Below are 20616 nucleotides of genomic sequence, written 5' to 3' on the forward strand. Positions count from 1 at the left end.
ATATCTAACATTAATGTGAACTACCTTACCAACACTTTAGCTAGATGGCTAACTTAGCTGGAATTCTAGCTAGCTGGCTAAGCTTTAGCTAGACGGCTAACTTAGCCGGCCTTCTAGCTAGCTGGCTAAGCTTTAGCTAGACGGCTAATTTAGCCAGCCTTCTAGCTAGCTGGCTAAGCTTTAACTAGGGGGCTAACTTAGTCGGCCTTCTAGTTAGCTGGCTAAGCTTTAGCTAGACGGCTAACTTAGCCGGCCTTCTAGCTAGCTGGCTAAGCTTTAGCTAGACGGCTAATTTAGCCAGCCTTCTAGCTAGCTGGCTAAGCTTTAACTAGGGGGCTAACTTAGTCGGCCTTCTAGTTAGCTGGCTAAGCTTTTGCTAGACGGCTAACTTTGCCAGCCTTCTAGCTAGCTGGCTAAGCTTTAGCTAGATGGCTAACTTAGTCGGCCTTCTAGTTAGCTGGCTAAGCTTTAGCTAGACGGCTAACTTAGCCGGCCTTCTAGCTAGCTGGCTAAGCTTTAGCTAGATGGCTAACTTAGCCGGCCTTCTAGCTAGCTGGCTAAGCTTTAGCTAGATGGCTAACTTAGCCGGCCTTCTAGCTAGCTGGCTAAACGCCACCAAACCCCGAAGCTTCTGCTGCGTTCTGCTGACCCAGCGGCAGCTAGGAAGCTTTTCAAAATAGGAAAAATCAATTTGAACCATCACAAAGCTCATAATTCCCACTAGGACAGTCAGCGTTTCTCACACATTCAGACTTTTAGTTGCAGTGAACTGCCACGTCCACTTAACCGTTAGCCAAGCAGCTCTTTAATAAAAGCTGCAACACTCCGAGTTTGGAAGCAGGAGGCTCTACGTTAGAAAAGTCCGAGTTCAGATGTCATGAATGCAGCATTTGCCCAGTCTTGGGTTCGGCGTGCCAGCAGCCAGTTATCATTCCACACAGCAGCTGTGTGTGTGTGTGTGTTTGTGTGTGTGTGTCTTCAGTATCAGCTCCATTGACTGTTCACACTCTTCCTGCTCTTTTCCACTGTAACACACACTCCTTTTCACTTTTCTGATGATGCCTAGGCCCGAAGCTCCGCCCACATATATTTAGTGTTGGAAAGCTTTTTTATAAGCCAACAAAATGTCTTCACGTCTCATCACTGCAGCAGTGAAACAAAGCTAAATATGATGCATGTTAAACGAATTCTGTTTCATGATTTCCACGTGTTCTTTTTTTGGTTACTTTTTGTTTTTAAAACTATCGTGAGACTGATCAGGTCTTAAACTCTTTTACAGTGTGATGTCAGTGGACACACACACACACACACACACACACACACACACACACACACACACACACACACACACCTGCTGCACGATGCTGAAAACTGAATCTCGTCTCTGGCCCATGAATTCCATCTTAATCATCCCATAAAAATTAAAAATGGGAGGTTCTGTGCAAGATTTTTTCCCCTCGGTTTAAATATCGCTGTTGTTCTCTGACCATCAAACTGAAAGAGGACTCATTTTTTTGCTACTAACAGTCATTGACATGGATGTAAACTCTTCATGAAAAAAGCTTTTTCCAAAAAAAAAAAACAAACAAAAATAAAAACTTGTGCTCCCTCTTTTGTAGGAGGAGATAATAAAAGCAGAAATGTCAGAATTGGTCACAAACGTGCACCACAGTATTCAAGCTGCTGTTCACACTCAATGATGAAAACAAAAAAAGAAGTAGGTGATTGTATTGCTGTCGCCCCCTGCTGGTCTTTAGACACAGAGCACGCCAACCAAACGTTCCGCAACAGACAGAAACACTCGGCGCTCCGAGAAAAGGAACCGGCCATCCAACTGGACGAGTGACTGAAGAGAGAGCATCCGAGAGTCTCCTCACAGTTAAACACGCGGCAAATAGAGTTTCTTTGCTCAGTGCGATGGAAGAACCCCCTTCGGTTCTCGGGAGGACTGTTTTGTAAATGAGACGTTTGTTTAAATTGATTTTTATGGAAATGGCATCGCTTATAGCTGTTATTATCGCTTATAACCATCTGTGATACCATTTTATTAAAGAACGTCTGGTTCACTAAACGAACACTCCTGTTTGCATTTGTTTCTGTTTGTTGGCGTTTGGTTGGTGAGCTGAGGGCCTCACTGCCTGTAATGACGCTGACGGGGGGGGTTTGTTTCAGAGGAGCCGAGAGACTCAAGCAGAGGGACGATGACCCACAACACCAACACCAACAGGAGGTGTCAATGGGAGAGTGTGGAGGGAAAGAGCTCCAGCTGCCGTCGGTTAATGATTGATTATCGCTCTCCTCCCAGCATCTCCCTCTTCATTATGACAAGAAAAAGAAGCAAAGCTAGACGAAGAGGCTGAAGCAGAACAGTCGGAGAACCGCTTAAAGCAACTGCTCAGCAAATAAACTCCATTAGCCTAGTTAGTCCACCATAAACCCCAAATGCAGCCGTACATCCAAGACGTGCTCCGGGTCTGAAATTTGCTTCTTTAGTTTTAAGGCCTTTATAAACCAATTGCGATTGATTTGGAAATAAATTCATTTAAACGTGTGTGTAACGATTTCTTGCACACCAGGTGTGATCTTTCAGGTGAAAAAGCAGCGTTATTTTACTCGCCCTGGTTTTTTGTGAGCTTTTGCCGGCAACATGACCTCACACAACCAATCGCTTTCATTTTTGTCATTGGGTCAGTTTGAGCTCAGAGTATGTCCAGACATCTCTGGTCCTACAGACATGCGAAAGCGCTCATAAAGGTCCAGCTGCGGCAGTGAAACTCTTCGCGCTACTCTGAGTTTGGGATGCAGCCTCCAACGTCATCACTCGTGTCCGAATAGTTTATTAGGTGATCTCAAATAGACTTGTTATGGTTTCTGATGCCGTATGACTGTTGCCTGCAATAACTGTCTGAAGTCCCGGTTTTAGTTATGTTAGTTATTTAATCTGATAGCTAGATATTTTGTCCTCACCGCGGTTTGAGGGCGCTGTGTGTGGATTCTGGATTTGCAGTCCAGGAGTAATGAATGCCATTACCTGTTGACTATATTACCTTTGTGACAGCAAACATCTCCTGAGTGACTGACTACATGAGAGTTAAGGGGGGGGGACTGGCTAAATTAGATTTTTCATTTTTTGCAGAACTACTGCTTTAGTGCCTAACTTCACTTGTTACTCACTGAGGATGCATGGATGGACGCAGGGAGTGCCTGGAGTAGACCTGAGCGAGTGGAGGCTGAGGGGAGGGAATGGGACATAATAACATAAACAGAGGCTGACCAAGGCACAGAATGACTGTCTAAATCCCCAAATCCCCGAGACAAGCCTGGCCTACTGCCCTGTCCATCTCATATCTATATATATATATATATATTCTTCTTTTTTGTCTTTTACCTTTAGGAACATTTAGGAAAATATAATACAAAATTTTAATACAGGAAATATAGACTACACTTGCTAAAATCACTTTTAGTGACCTCTAGCTTTTTTTAATTCATGTTTTTATTGGCTTTTCTTGCTTTTTGTAATCAGCCGTTGTAGGCAAATCACATCATCACACTCACACACACACACACACACACGTGTGTATGTGTATCTGTGTGTATGTATGTTTTTTTTTTTTTCCTTTTTAAAGTGTTGAATGCCAAGCTCTAAGAACGGCAGCAGAGGGAGTTTAAAAAGCAGAAAGAGAATAAAATACTGCATTCTCTGTATTGCAAATACACTGTATAGGCCAACCGAAGGAATATAAAATCATTAGTGGTACGATCTGCAATGCCCTGGAGATCCTCAAACAATCGGTTACGTATTACTATGTAAAGAGAGAGTTAATTTGAACGAATCCAAGAAAGCTACAAGACAAAAATGAAAGTTAAGGGTTAGCGATGTAATCTGGTTTAACTAAGCCTCCACAAAAGGAAAATCATTAGAGCTGTTATTAGACGTTTTTGGACTCATTCAGCTTTGATCTGTCAGCCTGAATGCTGAGACGCAGGTGGCGCGCGTGTGTGTGTTTAGAGCAGAAAGGCTGGCTTAGTGAATCACTCTTGTTTTTAGTGCCTTAAACCCCTCAGAATCATATAAACAATCACGAAAGCAGTAGCTTTCTCTGTTTATTGCTACATCACTTTGCTACTGAAAGGGAAAAAAGGGGTTTGATCCCGAGGGGCTGATCTCACTAAGCTGTTTTCTGCTGTGAACGCTGTGTGTGAATTTTGCTTCACTGCATTTGTGGTACCAGCCAAATGCTAATGTAGCACTGGCACAAACCGTAGTGATTAGCACCGGGTGGTGCTGTGAAAAAATCTGGCTTTACTGTCGCTGCTCCGGCAACAGTGAAGGAAAGTGGTTAGATCGGCTCTTACTGTTTGTGTTCAAACGGCAGGTAAACATGAATTGCCGGTACTGCACATTACATACACTCACTTTATTAGGTACACCTGTTCAGCTGCTCGTTAACACAAATAGCTAATCAGCCAATCACACGGCCGCAGCTCACTGCATTTAGGCGTGTAGAGGTGGTCAAGACGACTTGCTGAAGTGCAGACCGAGCATCAGAACGGGGAAGAAAGGGGATTTAAGGGGCTTTGAACGTGGCGTGGTTGTTGGTGCCAGACGGGCTGGTCTGAGTATTTCAGAAACTGCTGATCTGCTGGGATTTTCACACACAACCATCTCTAGGGTTCACAGAGAACGGTCCGAAAAAGAGGAAATATCCAGTGAGCGGTCAGTTGTGTGGACGAAAATGCCTTGTTGATGTGAGAGGTCAGAGGAGAACGGGCAGACTGGTTCCAGATGATAGAAAGGCAGCAGGAACTCAAATAACCATTAAGGCAGTTCTGAAGGCAAAGCAAGGTGTACCTAATAAAGTGGCCGGAGAGTGTGTACTGTACCATATATTGTGCTGTGTTGCCTCCATGTTGACGCTATATTAAATGATCCGAATGAACCGCAAAAGACAGAAATACAGTTTTATGAGTGTTCCCACAAAATGAGCTGATGATGCCACCAGCGCCAACACCAGCTTCTGTAGTTCAGTTCTACTGTACTCTTCAGTTTTATGACTCAGCCCAATATTCTGCTATTATACCGTACTCATAGCCTGTCTGCTTCTACGGCTGTGAACTGATTTTTAATCCATTATCAAAAAACGGAGAAATTAATAGCGATTCAAAATGTTTACGCAACCAGCCCACGGCGCAGGTTTGTACCTTCCCTCCTTATAATCTCTTTTTGTTGCTGTTATTGTGTTTATATTTGGTCGTTCTGAATAAAGACGAACTGATTTTTTTTTGTTCCTTAAAGAAGCTAAATAGTTGTTGCTCTAGGCAATGCCAATAGAACACGTAGTGTGCTAAATGCTACTATGCTCAGCATTTACTAAGCGTTTATAATTGTTCTTGTTTTAGCATGTGCTAAGAACCGAAAGATGCACGGATGATATCAGCGTCATATCAGACAAACGTTTACGTCTGACTGATAATTCAAGCTAATAACTGATGATCCATCGGGAGACGCGTATATTTAAAAAATCGGACAGGCGTTGTCCCAGAACTCCCACACGAGTGCATCTCTAACAACAAAAGCAAAGGTGTTTTCATGAATCCAGACCGTTCAGTAAGAGAGAGCGTCTGAAACACACACGCTCACTCGCCAACTCACTCGGGACGTTAGCTGACAGGTCAAAGCTGTATGGCCGCACCACGAAACCGCAGATTGCTCTTTGGGTGTCTGAGGCAGCGATCAGGGTTTAATAGAGAAAGTCTGGAAGTGTGAAAGTGGTGGAGAAGTGGGACAGGAAGTCCAACCAGCTGCTTCCTGCCACAAGAGGCAGGTGTGTGAGCTTGGCGCTGGGCGGACGGGTGGTTTGGAGGTCGCCGTTGCACTGCTGGCTTGGTTCTAGCAGATATGTGTGTGCAGTCTGTGTGAGGGCGAGTAATGGCTGCTGTCGCTGGAGCTGCTCTGCAGGCTGTAGTGGTCTTCAGTATCGCTCACACTGTCCACACTGTCACCCTCACCGGGTGTAAACTCCATCCCTTCGATATCCACGTCCACCTCTGGAGAAACACACACACACACACACACGCAGTTAGTATCACACTCACTCTGTGCCTACGCTGAGAAATCAGTGTTTGAAGAAGTGCTTCATCTAAAAAAATCGAATATATACAATATTCTCCTCTATAAAACGGTCAACAGTATCAAATCCCGTCTTCATGATGACTCTACTGTTCTCAGTATTGCTAGTGTACTTCAATCCATACAGGCCCAGTACGAGGGGCCAGGGGGACGCAGCTTATCCACGCAGCCAAAAAAACGAAAGGAAATACAGGGCGATAAAAGTACGGTAGATCTAAGGCCACACAATTCCAGAGGGAATCAGCAAGTCACCCACTCAAGTGAACAGGCTTTTCTCTCACATTCAGTGTGACCACGACTTTCATTACTTGTTCAGTACATGAGCCTCAAAGCTCCAGTGCTAGAACTAAAGAAGCCAGTCCATGTGAGGTAAGAAGGGTAAAAAAGTAGGTCGATTTAATATTTTTATATTTAATATTTTAAAACTGGCCATCTGTTTGTGTCCAGCTCTGGATATGTGAAGGCCATTCTGTGTTGGTGGATTACTGCAGGGTTTAAGTGGCCCTTAGCTGCGGGCAAACAGAACAGGTTTTGTGCTCGCTTGGCTGATCCTCTACTTACTTACTTGTTTACTACAGCACAGGATGTTTACTACAACGTGCATTAGTAAACACACTTCATGGCGTGTTGCGTAAACCCTGAGGAGCTCCACACAGACCAGTACTATTCAGTAAGTCGTGGGCTGGAGGTCAGGGACCTGGCCCTGTGATCAGAAGGTCGCCGGTTCGATCCCCTTGGCCGACAGCGCATGACTGAGGTGTCCTTGAGCAAGACGCCTAACCCCCAACTGCTCCCCGGGCGCTGCGGATAGGGCTGCCCACCACTCCGGGCAAGTCTGCTCACTGCCCCCTAGTGTGTATTTGGTGTTTGCACGGCTCGGTTAAATGCGGAGGTGTGTGTGTTTACCTTGATCTGAATCAGTAGAGAAGGTACAGCCTGTGCTGTGTGTGTGTGTGTGTGTGTGTGTGTGTGTGTTTACCTTGTTCTGAATCAGTAGAGATGGTGGAGCCTGTGCTGTGTGTGTGTGTGTGTGTGTGTTTACCTTGTTCTGAATCAGTAGAGATGGTGGAGCCTGTGCTGTGTGTGTGTGTGTGTGTGTGTGTGTTTACCTTGTTCTGAATCAGTAGAGATGGTGGAGCCTGTGCTGTGTGTGTGTGTGTGTGTGTGTGTGTGTGTGTGTTTACCTTGTTCTGAATCAGTAGAGATGGTGGAGCCTGTGCTGTGTGTGTGTGTGTGTGTTTACCTTGTTCTGAATCAGTAGAGATGGTGGAGCCTGTGCTGTGTGTGTGTGTGTGTGTGTGTATGTTTACCTTGTTCTGAATCAGTAGAGATGGTGGAGCCTGTGCTGTGTGTGTGTGTGTGTGTGTTTACCTTGTTCTGAATCAGTAGAGATGGTGGAGCCTGTGCTGTGTGTGTGTGTGTGTGTGTGTGTTTACCTTGTTCTGAATCAGTAGAGATGGTGGAGCCTGTGCTGTGTGTGTGTGTGTGTGTGTTTACCTTGTTCTGAATCAGTAGAGATGGTGGAGCCTGTGCTGTGTGTGTGTGTGTGTGTGTGTGTGTGTTTACCTTGTTCTGAATCAGTAGAGATGGTGGAGCCTGTGCTGTGTGTGTGTGTGTGTGTTTACCTTGTTCTGAATCAGTAGAGATGGTGGAGCCTGTGCTGTGTGTGTGTGTGTGTGTGTGTGTGTGTGTGTGTGTGTGTGTGTTTACCTTGTTCTGAATCAGTAGAGATGGTGGAGCCTGTGCTGTGTGTGTGTGTGTGTGTGTGTGTGTGTGTGTGTGTTTACCTTGTTCTGAATCAGTAGAGATGGTGGAGCCTGTGCTGTGTGTGTGTGTGTGTGTTTACCTTGTTCTGAATCAGTAGAGATGGTGGAGCCTGTGCTGTGTGTGTGTGTGTGTGTGTGTGTGTGTGTGTGTGTGTGTGTTTACCTTGTTCTGAATCAGTAGAGATGGTGGAGCCTGTGCTGTGTGTGTGTGTGTGTGTGTGTTTACCTTGTTCTGAATCAGTAGAGATGGTGGAGCCTGTGCTGTGTGTGTGTGTGTGTGTGTGTGTGTGTGTGTGTGTGTGTGTGTGTTTACCTTGTTCTGAATCAGTAGAGATGGTGGAGCCCATGCTGTCTGTGCGGATTCTCTCCACACCGAGTTGCTCCAGACGCCGTTTGAGGTAGCGATGCTCTCTCTGCAGCTGCTCCTTCACATTCAGGGCCTTTCTGTCCTGCTCCTCCAGCTTCTACACACACACACACACACACACACACACACACACACACACACACACACACACACACACCTGTTTATACAGTTTCTCAGGACGTGGGGTCATACATCACACATGTATTACGTATCTAAATATATATAATAATAAAAATATACCTTATTACTATACACAGGTATCTTCTTTTCTTTTATTTATTCTCTGAGGGAAAACTGGAAAAATGTAAACATAAAATATAAAATATAAAAGGCCACGTTGCATGTTTTAATTTTTCCAGTTTTTCCTCAGTGAATAAATAAAAGTTAAATACACCATCTGGAAACATTTGCACTTGTTTTTTTTCCTCTACTTATTTATTCTTTTTTTTCTTTTGTCACCTACCTGTGTATAATAATATAATAATAATAATAATAATAATAATAATAATAAGGCATATGTCACTCAGCACAAAATAGGAAATTCAAATGATTAAACTCTAGTTGTGAAGTTTCCTGAATGTCTGTACTTATTTTCACTTAGAAAACCAACAAAATGTCATGTGACCAGGTTATTTAAATGTTTGCATATGACTGTAAATGTAAACACTACATGTAACAACAATGTGTATGCACACACACACACACACACACACACACACACGTACAAGTATGTTCAAGTTATTAACTTCTCAGGAAATATTTCTGAGATGTATGAAAATCCACTTAATAATTATATATACAGTGAAATGACTTTTTGCTCAGTACTGTGTTTTTAATCATGATATGCCTCATTATATAAGTACCTATACAACTGTTCATATGTTGCATATGGGTTGGGTTCCTGAACAGGAATTAAGGCCAGTCTTGCTCTCTGAATCTGAGCTGTGTAGTCAAGCACTTGGATTAATCTACATTTATCAACACGTTTCTAAACCTGACCCTGATCCTAACCCTAATCTTAACATCAGAAAACAAGAGGAAATATTGTTGTTTGTTTAGTTTTAAAAAGCGAAACTTCTGTCAGAAGCGTTCTGTCTGTCCTGTCGGGTCGCCTTGTTTTTCGCTAGCTTTAGTTTCAGGACATTTTTGTTCCAAAAATATACAACACACATCCGCCAGCAAGTGAGATCACGTTCATGCTCAGAGTGCATAAACAGTGTGCTGTGGTGCTGATCTGCTGACTGCAGCTGTGCAAATTGAAGCTGTGTGACATTTCAGTGCAGACAAACTGTGCAGCAAAAACAGGAAACTAAGGGTTAACGGAGCTTTAGGTCTGGGCTTTCCACCAACCACAAACTCTCACACTGCCTTTGTGCTCTGGGAATTATCATAAACACAAGCTCCTGGGCTAAAAGCTGCACATGAGCACCCCTTCAAGGGTGCAATGAAGTCATCTAAAAACCAGATCAGGCTGAGTATCTCGCTGAAGTCTTCAACAGCTCTGTGACTTAAAACCAGTACTCGAAGTGGGCCCAGTACTCAGCAGGCCAGTAACCGTTAACCTCACTTCTAGGTGCCCACTGAGTCTGCTGCAAAGGGGCCGTTTAAGACTCCTTCTCGTAGATGGGAACAGTCCTAATCAACTTCCTGTGTGACGGTAAATGTCCTCGCTTGCAGAACCATATCAACTGCTGGGTTGATTTGCAGCATCATCCTTTCCGAACAGCTTCGTCCTAATGCGCTGTTCACCACCTACTTGGAAGCTCTGCAGCTTCTCCAGTCTGCAATTCTGTGACATCACTAACATGGTAACGTCTTCTGAGATTTGAACATCGCTTCTGTTCACTGGAACTCTTCACGTTGCTGTGCAGTGAAGAAAATGTTAAGTTAATTCGATTTTTAACTGTTTTAGCTAAAACTGACAGACCACGCTTGGCAGTGCCGGCCAGGCAGGCCGATGTGTGTGAATCTGTCGATTTCTGTGGCGTCACAAAAACAATGAAACCAAAACAGGCTGTTTCTGCATGCTCCACGTTCGGGCTGCACAGACTGGGGAATGAAGACTGTATCATCAGTCTTTAACTGCATCAGACCTTCATCACATAAAAGTGCAGAAAACCAGGTTTTTCATCATATGTAGCCGGAGTCGCTATGCGTGTACCTTGATGTGCATCCTGGCACGTTTGAGCAGACTCAGTGTGGTGTGTCTGGTGCTGTCCGGGCCCAAAGGCACCAACTGCTTCAGCTGCTCCAGGTAGAGCCGCAACTTAGCACGTCTACAGGAGGAAGACACCACAGAGAGACATGAGGACATGGATCATACACACACACACACACACACACACACACACACACACAGGGATTTAGAAAAGGGCAGTTATGAGTCAGTAATGCTGATGTGGGTTTTTATTGTTGATACTAGTTGAAGATATAATGTTCATCAGATCCACACAGACTGTCAGATTGTATTACAGCAAGAAGTGGAGAGGACGACCAGCCAAGACACGTCTGCTATCTGCTATCTGAATTTTGTCCACTTTTATTTTCACTAAAAGATTCCATATTTTTAACATCCCAAAACTCTGAATAGCATCTACAGTTGAAGAGTTTTCTTACAGGTAAACTGGAAAACAAACAGCACCACACAGCCAAGACAGATAAGACTACACACACACACACACACACACACACACACACACACACAAACATCCTCGAGGAAGGTGAGGCCAGGTTGCAGGACCCTGAGGTGTCAGCTTACTGTAAAGTGTGTGTGTCCAAGTTGATTGCACAGTGTTTTGTGGGGTGACGCAGCACAAACCATTTTTCAGACTAGGACTGCAAAATTCTGTACCACCGCCATAAACCCAGCAGCGTTAATTAAATAATTACTTCCATATTTTGGTTGGGTTTGGTTATTATTATTATTATTACTATTATTATATATTATTCCATTTATTACATCCCTCATGTTCTCTTTTTTAATTTAACATTGAATATTTAATCTGTTTATTATTTTTCCATTTCCCACTTTCTTCTCTGCAAGGCCATCTGAACTGCTTTCATAGTTCTATATATTATTACTATTATTACTACTATTATTTCACAGCTCTAATAATCAGTGTGCAATGCTGTTTTAAAAACAGACCTACAGAAAGTCCTCAAAGAAAGACCTATTTTGAACAACCAAACGAGTTTTATTATTGTAAAAAACAGGGATTTATTCCAGACTCTGTCGAGCTCCTAAATGGAGTTTATACAATTAGATCTCACAGTGAGTAAAGTTACAGCCTTTTACGTTAGAAATGACGGGATAAATCTCTGTTTGGGCAGCACAAGTAGTTTTTCGGGTGCCTTGGGCCAACTCTTCACACTACGTTTGCTTTGCCTGTGATTAACTCACAACAGTGTGTTGATATTAAGGGCAGCGTGTCAGCCTTCAGGATCCCACAGAAAACACAATGTGCTGCTGGGAACCGAATAACACTGGTTAAAATGGGAAGTGCTCATGTTGAACAAGGCAACAATCAAATCAGTCGCTGCCTTTACTCATTTTTTATTGGTTTGTAATTTGTGGTCTCTCATCACGTGTGATGATGTCAAACACATCCAGAATCTGCCGTAGAAACACCCACATCACCCATGAAGCTCTATTACATAACACACCCACACACACACACACACACACTTACACAACCAGTTTGTGTCCAACAGCCATCAGACCTGCCCGATGATGCGACCGCAGGGTGTTCCCACATCATACTAATTCTGACAGGTGTGTGTGTGTTGGATAGCTGTGTGACAGCTGTGAGAGCGTGGCAGCTATGTGTGTGTGAAGGGTTTGTCCTTCGTGATGCTGACGAAGGGGGTTGGCATGGCAAATGAAGCAGGAGCACATGATGTGGTCTGGGATTTTAAAGCAGTGGCTCAGCAAAGAACCAAAGTTATGCTTGGTGTCTTTAAGTTAGGTGATACTTATTAATCCCACAAACGGGGAAATTCCACCTCCGGATTTAACCCATCCATGCAGTGAAACACCACATACACACTAGTGAGCACACACACACTAGGGGGCAGTGGGCAGCCCTATCCACAGCGCCCGGGGAGCAGTTGGGGGTTAGGTGTCTTGCTCAAGGACACCTCAGTCATGGACTGTCGGCTCTGGGGATCGAACCGGCGACCTTCCGGTCACAATGTTCGTTCCCTGACCTCCAGCCCACGACTGCCTTTAGTTTGCTTCTTTAGTTTTAGGCTGGAGCTACAAGGCTAATGTAGCTCACAAGGAATGGAAAGGCAAAAATAAAGAGTGGCTGGATCAGTATCAGTATAGGCCGACATAAGGTGACTATCGGTATCAGTATCGTAGAATAAGTAGCATCATGCCTGCTCTACAGTTTGTCAGACAGTCAGACACGCCCTGTGAGATGATGTAGGCATGCAGTCAGTTCCACGCTCTTTGGTGTGGTACAAGATAACAACACTTGCTACCTACATGAGCACTGTAGCTCCAAAATTAAAGAACTTCAGACACCAAACACGTCTTGGCTGATCGATTATATGTGGGGTAAGGGGGGCAAATAGAGTACACGTTGGGGGCAGTCGTGGGCTGGAGGTTAGGGAACTGGCCCTGTAACCGGAAGGTTGCCGGTTCGATCCCCAGCGCCTTGAGCAAGACACCTACCCCCCAACTGCTCCCCGGCCGCTGTGGATTGGGCTGCCCACCGCTAACAAGTGTGCTCACTGACCCCGTGTGTGTGTGTTCACTAGTGTGTATGTGGTGTTCCACTTCACAGATGGGTTAAATGCAGGGGTGGAATTTCCCCGTTTGTGGGACTAAAAACGTATCACTTATATTTGCTGACAGATCAATATACGAGTGTGAGTGTGCCTAGGAGTGCAGGTATGTATGTGTGCGTTTGATGGTCAGTCCCGGACGGCAGTGATCTTCCACCTGTCAGACTTGAAGCCACATGAAGCAGCTGGAGAGCGGTCAGAGGAAGCGAGCGCCAAAGCGGTGCGGTGGTGAGGCGCTCTGATGTTCTCTGTGCTGCATAAGGGGCTTATTGAGTGCAGTGTGTTCAGCTGCAGATGCTACACACACATATACACACACCCTGCTCCAAAAAATAACCAGACACACCCTAAACCCCGACATTCTGGTGTGTGTTTATGTAGTGAGGGGACTGGCCACCTGCACCTTACACACACACACACACACACACACACAAACAGAGGCCAACCTGTCCACCACCCAGCCAAGCATGAATGGGGAGAATTTTGGAGTGGAATTTCCTCAAGCAGCCACTTCCAAATTTTGGAAAAAAAACAAAAACATTGGGATAAGATTGAACACTTCTTTACTAGCACTTACACTCACCGTTCAGTTGCTTGTTAACACAAATAGCTAATCAGCCAATCACACGGCCGCAGCTCACTGCATTTAGGCGTGTAGAGGTGGTCAAGACGACTTGCTGAAGTGCAGACCGAGCATCAGAACGGGGAAGAAAGGGGATTTAAGGGGCTTTGAACGTGGCGTGGTTGTTGGTGCCAGACGGGCTGGTCTGAGTATTTCAGAAACTGCTGATCTGCTGGGATTTTCACCCACAACCATCTCTAGGGTTTACAGAGAACGGTCCGAAAAAGAGGAAATATCCAGTGAGCGGTCAGTTGTGTGGATGAAAATGCCTTGTTGATGTGAGAGGTCAGAGGAGAATGGGCAGACTGGTTCCAGATGATAGAAAGGCAGCAGGAACTCAAATAACCAACCAGAATCTCTGAGGAACGTTTCCAACACCTTGTTGAAAGTCTGACAAGAAGAATTAAGACAGTTCTGAAGGGAAAAGGGGGTCCAGCCTTTTACTAGCAGGGTGTACCTAATAAAGTGGCCAGTGAGTGTGTATAGTGTGTCATGAAATCTAGTTTTTCTAGTTTCATGAAGAAGTTGGATTGGACACAATACCGCTTCAGCGTACAGTCTATAACCAGCTGTCACGCCAGCCTGTCAGCAGGCGGCTTTACAGACGCTGCACATACAAACTAAGCTTCACCAAATAAAGCATGTTATTACCATACATGCATCACAATTTGATACATTATAACACAATTAACTGCTTTACCTGCTAATTGTTATGCGTGGGGCGCTTTTTCTTTTTTTCACTTGTTTTGTTTTCGTGTCTGTGGGTTGGCCAGATTGGGTGAGAACACGCTTTAATAGCACCAAGACTCCTGTTTGTTCCTCCAAACACACACACACACACACACACACACACACACACACACAGTCCAGTGCCAGTGTCCTGGTTTGTTAAGGCACTCTTTCGGGCTTACTCACATGACAAGTTAATAAAGTCTTCAGTAAAACCAGGTACAAATAACCGCCTTCTGTGGATTAGAACTGTGTGCTAAACATTCATCTACTTTCTGTAACGAATGCTTCTGCAAGCATCTGTGTGTGTAGCTCCTCGGCCTCGTACGGCTCCAGTTATAGTTAGTGATAACAAAAGCACGCTGTAAAACGGTTCTCTACAGAACGATCCACTGACAGGTGTTTCGGAAATCATGGCGTCAGTCCTATGAACCCTTTATTTTTAAGAGCACTGATTTTATCTCTCCACCTAGAAAATCTTTCACAGTTTTGAGCTACAGGGACAAGGCAGGTGGGGGTCCCAAACAGCAGCACTGTGGCAAAAACTTTGGATTTCTGCATGAAGTGAAACTTTTTTTAATCCCACAATCGGGGAAATTCCACCTCCCCATTTAACCCATCTGTGAAGTGGAACACCACATACACACTAGTGAACACACACACTAGGGGGCAGTGAGCACGCTTGCCCAGAACGGTGGGCAGCCCTATCCACGGCGCCTGGGGAGCAGTTGGGGGTTAGGTGTCTTGCTCAAGGACACCTCAGTCATGGACTGTCAGCTCTGGGGATTGAACCAGCAACCTTCCGGTCACAGGGCCAGTTCCCTGACCGCCAGACCACGACTGCATTTATTGAGCCTCGCCAGTTATGTCAGGTAGCTAGCTAAACAGATTTGGACTGCAGGACATGGCAGGAAGATGCAAGCCTGACTTCAGTGAGTCAAGTTAGACTGTCTGCCTGCTTTTAGTCCAGTCATATCCAATCCTATCCCCAACCGTCAGCGCGGCAGCAGGTTTTCATCTCCGCCAGGTAGTACCTCACTTGATTACACTTGTTTAATCAGTTAGTCTTGAAACAACTGATCCTGTGCGCTCTTGCCTGTTGCAGTGAAAACCCGCTGCTATATCGGCCTTTAATAAGACCGTTATAAGACGTTGCAAATTAGGTTGAAAAATATACGGACCCTGATGACAGGGTTGAGAAGCACTTAGAGAGTTTTTTTTGCTTTTTGAGTCCAAAAAATTAGTGTTCACATCTGCGTTTAGTCAGCCTAGTTAGCAACGGCTGTGTTTACATGCAAAGATTTTTGCCAGTCCGATTAAATACAATCAGATTACAGATTCAGACTGAGGTGCTTATTCTTACTCTATTCAACTGTCTGATGAAATTCTTCATTTACATGCTACAAGTAAGCCGATGCAAAACGACGCGCATGCATGGAGAAGTGCTTAGTGTTGCCGTTACCATGACAACGAACATCATATGAGCCCAGTCAGAGTGAGATGAGCAGCAGTGAGCAGTGATTGTGGTTTTAACTGCTTTAAAATGACGTCAGACTCAGGAAAACGTCCTTCACACGTCCTTATTAACGTCCCACCGCCGTCTTTTAAAGACCAGAGCATGAACTTCGTCTCCTCTGCAGACCAGTTTCTGCTCCGCCGTGTTGAACGGTGTAAACTCTCACTGTGACGCGACGCAAAGCAGAACGGACAAACTTTCCGTTTGTAATCGGATACAGGCGCTTACACGGATATTATTCTTCTATTTAACAGGTTATTTAGAGGTTTACTCACCTCCTTCAATCGGATAGAAACTGTATTCCGAATGGCCTCAATCGGACTAGACTATTCCGACTGAGGTGTTTACATGGACATATTCTATTCCCATTGAGCTATTAGTCGGATTATTATTAGGCTGCATGTAAACGTGTCTAATGTCACCTAACTAAACTAATAACAAATACAGGGGCGTGGCAGGTAGCTGGCACCAAAACAAACAAAAACATATAAAACAAAACAATCATAAGAGCGTAAACTGGTTTTTAGAGGGGTTTAAAGAGGAGCTGTGACCTACTTGAAGCCTAAACTACAGTTTTGAGTCAGAAATGTGAATATACTTCTATAGAGACATGTAGACACACACACACACACACACACACACACACACACAGTCTCCAAGCTGAGGGGAAAACACTGGGCACACACAGAGTAAAAGAAAAGAAAACGCGCTCTCACACACGCACACACACACACACACACACACACACACACACACACACACACACACACACACACACACACACACTGTGCTCTGGTTAATGAGCTGGCCATGACCAAGTGGCAAGTGGTTTCTGTGTTTTCTGCTTGCTGGCTCTATGCCAGCTCGTTCCTCTGGGGTCAAAGGCCACCCCCAAACCCCGCTGAGGCGTTTCCTCCGGCTTGGTGGGAGAACTGCGTTTGGAGGTTAGTTGTGAAAGAAAAAAATGAAAACACTGATCTGACTCTGTTTTGGCTACTGAGTAAATTCAGAGTTAATACATAATCTTAAATACGCAGCTTTGTATCTGGTGTTTTGCTGTTCACAGCTTTTGTTTGTTTTGATGTCAAAAAATGTCAAAACTGCAAAATATACACTCACCGGCCACTTTATTAGGTACTGCTAGTAAAAGGCTGGACCCCCTTTTTCCTTCAGAGTCTTAATTCTTCATGTCAGACTTTCAACAAGGTGTTGGAAACGTTCCTCAGAGATTCTGGTTGGTTATTTGAGTTCCTGTTGCATTTCTATCATCTGGAACCAGTCTGCCCATTCTCCTCTGACCTCTCACATCAACAAGGCATTTTCGTCCACACAACTGACCGCTCACTGGATGTTTCCTCTTTTTGGACCGTTCTCTGTGAACCCTAGAGATGGTTGAGCGTGAAAATCCCAGCAGATCAGCAGTTTCTGAAATACTCAGACCAGCCCGTCTGGCACCAACAACCACGCCACGTTCAAAGCCCCTTAAATCCCCTTTCTTCCCCGTTCTGATGCTCGGTCTGCACTTCAGCAAGTCGTCTTGACCACCTCTACACGCCTAAATGCAGTGAGCTGCGGCCGCGTGATTGGCTGATTAGCTAATTGTGTTAAACAACTGTACCTAATAAAGTGGCCAGTGAGTGTATGTTAACTATGTTTTTTCTTTCTGCAAAGTAGGACAGTAGAACAAAAGCTTTGCATCGAATATAAATTGTGGCAATATATTTCCTTTTCTACCTACAAACCCAAACGTAGCACTAAAAGTTTAGAGTCTGCACAAAACATTCTCCACTTTTAGTGAGGTAGATAAAATTACCACATGGCTTTTATTAATGTTGGCTGCTAAAAGCTGACAATGACCCTGAAGTTCATAAACAGCATCTGGAAGTTGCACAAGAGCAGCAAAATGTCCTCGGTGTAACGGCAAAAATGGCCAGTCTGTGAGTGAGTGTGTGTTACTGAGCTGAAAACTGCAGCCGTCAGCATTAACACACATCTGACCCACATCTGGAAAACAGGCTACAGCCCTTTAACCAAAATGCAAATGTGGCTAGTAAATAAAATCTAACAGCCGCCACTTGACTATGCCACGCTGCACCCACAAATGTGTTCTTTCACAGCTACTTAAAACCACTAAAAACTCTGAAAAGGTTCTTCACACTCACACATTTCACTGACACGCGGTTCAAAGGGGAACAATCCACTGAAGGTTTTTAGGACATCAAAACTGGCATCATTCCTAAGAACCCCTTTCAGCACCTTTATTTTTAGCAGTGATATATTTTGAATTATTTCTTTAACTCAAATCTACAAATACTGTTTTGGAAGTAAATGAATGTACCGCTGCTGTGGAAGAAAACCTTGTATCTCCATTTTTGTTGTTTTTCAGTTTTTGACATAATTCGGAAAGGTCTGTTGCTCTTTACATTGTGTGCAAATTTCGCAATGAATGGACCAATAAAAACGGCCCAAAATGACTTGGAAATAATTCTGGTTCCATTGACTTCCATTAAAAGTAAAGCAGGTTTTTTCCCTCTCCTGTAAAGTTACCGTTTCGGAGATATGAGGTTTTCTTCCGACAACAGCGACGTGTTCTTCAAGATTTCATTATTTTTATCAAAGATTCAGATATTAAAAACTTGACAATGTCTATGTAAAACACCTAGTCAGTCAGGAGGGTCCAAACTTTAGACTGGGGCTGGTGCATAAGGGCAAAGATCCTGTAGATAAACGCTGTCTGTTGTTGTTCACTCTCTGGAGGCGCCACACCCACCAAAACAATCTGCAGCATTTGTAGCTCACACACAAACACTACAGGCCTGGCATCATGAACAAGGTCCTCACACACACACACACACACACACACACACACACAGTGGAAACTATTTTAAACTGCACACGGCGATACAAAGGACACACATCTAAGCAATGTTGAAATGCAGACACAAAGGATCAACTCACCCTTAAAGTCACAGACAGACAGAAAAATCTAATTTCTACAATTTTCCCCTTTTTACTCCAAATGTAATTGATCTTCCAAGACATGTTTGGTGTCTCGTTTGCTTCTTTAGTTTTACGCTGAGGTTCCCAGGCTAATGTAACTGAATCATTAAACTGCTGAGCTGCATCTTAAACAGATTTGCTTACGTGGTTTCTGACGAGTCTATAAACAGTAAACATGGGCATAAGCATGTTAGAGTAGCTGAGAACATCCTCGAGGCCTGAATTCGGCCCACACTAGACTCAATCATCAGCTACGGTTCAAATGAAGACAAATTCATTTTATGTGCAAATATACTTGGCCAGTAAAACCTGGTTCTGATTCTGGATTTAGATCTTGGGGCGAGTGTGTGATGACTTAGGCCTGTACAGGGGGATGTTTTGCTCAAGTATCACTTCAAAAGCCATCTTACTATGTTTTGTTTGAAGACAGGCATGAAGACAAAAAGCATGTCAGCATTTAAAGTCTGTCTGAAGAAAATATCAGGTTGGTTTCTCTCTGAAACCCTTTAAGGCATGAAGGCCAACCCTAAAGCACATCTGCAGCGTGAGGAAAACAGATGTTGCTAAGCGAAAGAGCAGGAAAAGAGGACACTCACGACTGCGTCGCTGCCGACTGCAGTGAGCAGCCTGTTTTCAGTCCAAGACAAGTTAAATTACAAACGCTAACAAGTATGAGTACAAGTACCAACCTATAGAGACAGTAACCCTCACACTCACCGGCCACTTCATTAGGTACAGGGTTCAGTTGCTTGTTAACACAAACAGCTAATCAGCCAATCACACGGCTGCAGCTCACTGCATTTAGACCTGTAGAGGTGGTCAAGACGACTTGCTGAAGTGCAGACCGAGCATCAGAACGGGGAAGAAAGGGGATTTAAGGGGCTTTGAACGTGGCGTGGTTGTTGGTGCCAGACGGGCTGGTCTGAGTATTTCAGAAACTGCTGATCTGCTGGGATTTTCACACACAACCATCTCTAGGGTTCACAGAGAACGGTCCGAAAAAGAGGAAACATCCAGTGAGCGGTCAGTTGTGTGGACGAAAATGCCTTGTTGATGTGAGAGGTCAGAGGAGAATGGGCAGACTGGTTCCAGATGATAGAAAGACAGCAGGAACTCAAATAACCAACCAACATCTCTGAGGAACGTTTCCAACACCTTGTTGAAAGTCTGCCACGAAGAATTAAAGCAGTTCTGCAGGAAAAAGGGGGTCCAGCCTTTTACTAGCAAGGTGTACCTAATAAAGTGTGTATAGTGTGGTGTACAGAATGTGTCATGAAATCTAGTTTTTCTAGTTTTATGAAGAAGTTGGATTGGACACAATAGCCCAGCACAAACAGCAGCCGTATCCTTTAGAAAGCCTGTATCACCCCCGTTCAGTGTATAAACACACCCTCCAAATTTACTGACACCTATTCTGATTCTAATCAAAATCATTATCAATAACAGCAATTTATCCTGTTTTGATTTTACTACAGAACAGAAATTTATTTTCACCTTAACAGTTAAACAGCCGAACAGTCACTCACACACAGTCACTCACACACAAACAGCTACGTAATCAATCAAAAGAAGCCAAATTAACAGCAGGCAGAAAGAGAGTGAGAGAGGATCTCGGATTCTGTTCTGATATGAGGAGACCGGACGGAAATCTGACTATTACAGCACAGCACTTTAAACTCTGGTGAGCACCAC

The 20616-nt window shown here is 44.3% G+C and overlaps 1 protein-coding gene across 1 annotated transcript in view; it reads right to left on the bottom strand.

Annotated features, from left to right (window-relative positions):
- Window positions 1–4747: 4747 nt before the first annotated feature.
- Window positions 4748–20616, bottom strand: part of mxd4 (MAX dimerization protein 4) — a 33522-nt gene continuing 17653 nt past the window's right edge. The window contains exons 4-6 of the mRNA XM_017682085.2: window positions 10428–10542; window positions 8213–8363; window positions 4748–6051 (exon numbers count right to left, since the gene is read on the bottom strand). Coding sequence (XP_017537574.1) covers window positions 5894–6051; window positions 8213–8363; window positions 10428–10542 — 424 coding nt within the window. The 3' untranslated portion in view covers window positions 4748–5893. The remainder of the gene's footprint in view (window positions 6052–8212; window positions 8364–10427; window positions 10543–20616) is intronic.

This window comes from Pygocentrus nattereri, chromosome 5 (assembly GCF_015220715.1).
Source record: "Pygocentrus nattereri isolate fPygNat1 chromosome 5, fPygNat1.pri, whole genome shotgun sequence".
Classification (NCBI taxonomy): domain Eukaryota; kingdom Metazoa; phylum Chordata; class Actinopteri; order Characiformes; family Serrasalmidae; genus Pygocentrus; species Pygocentrus nattereri.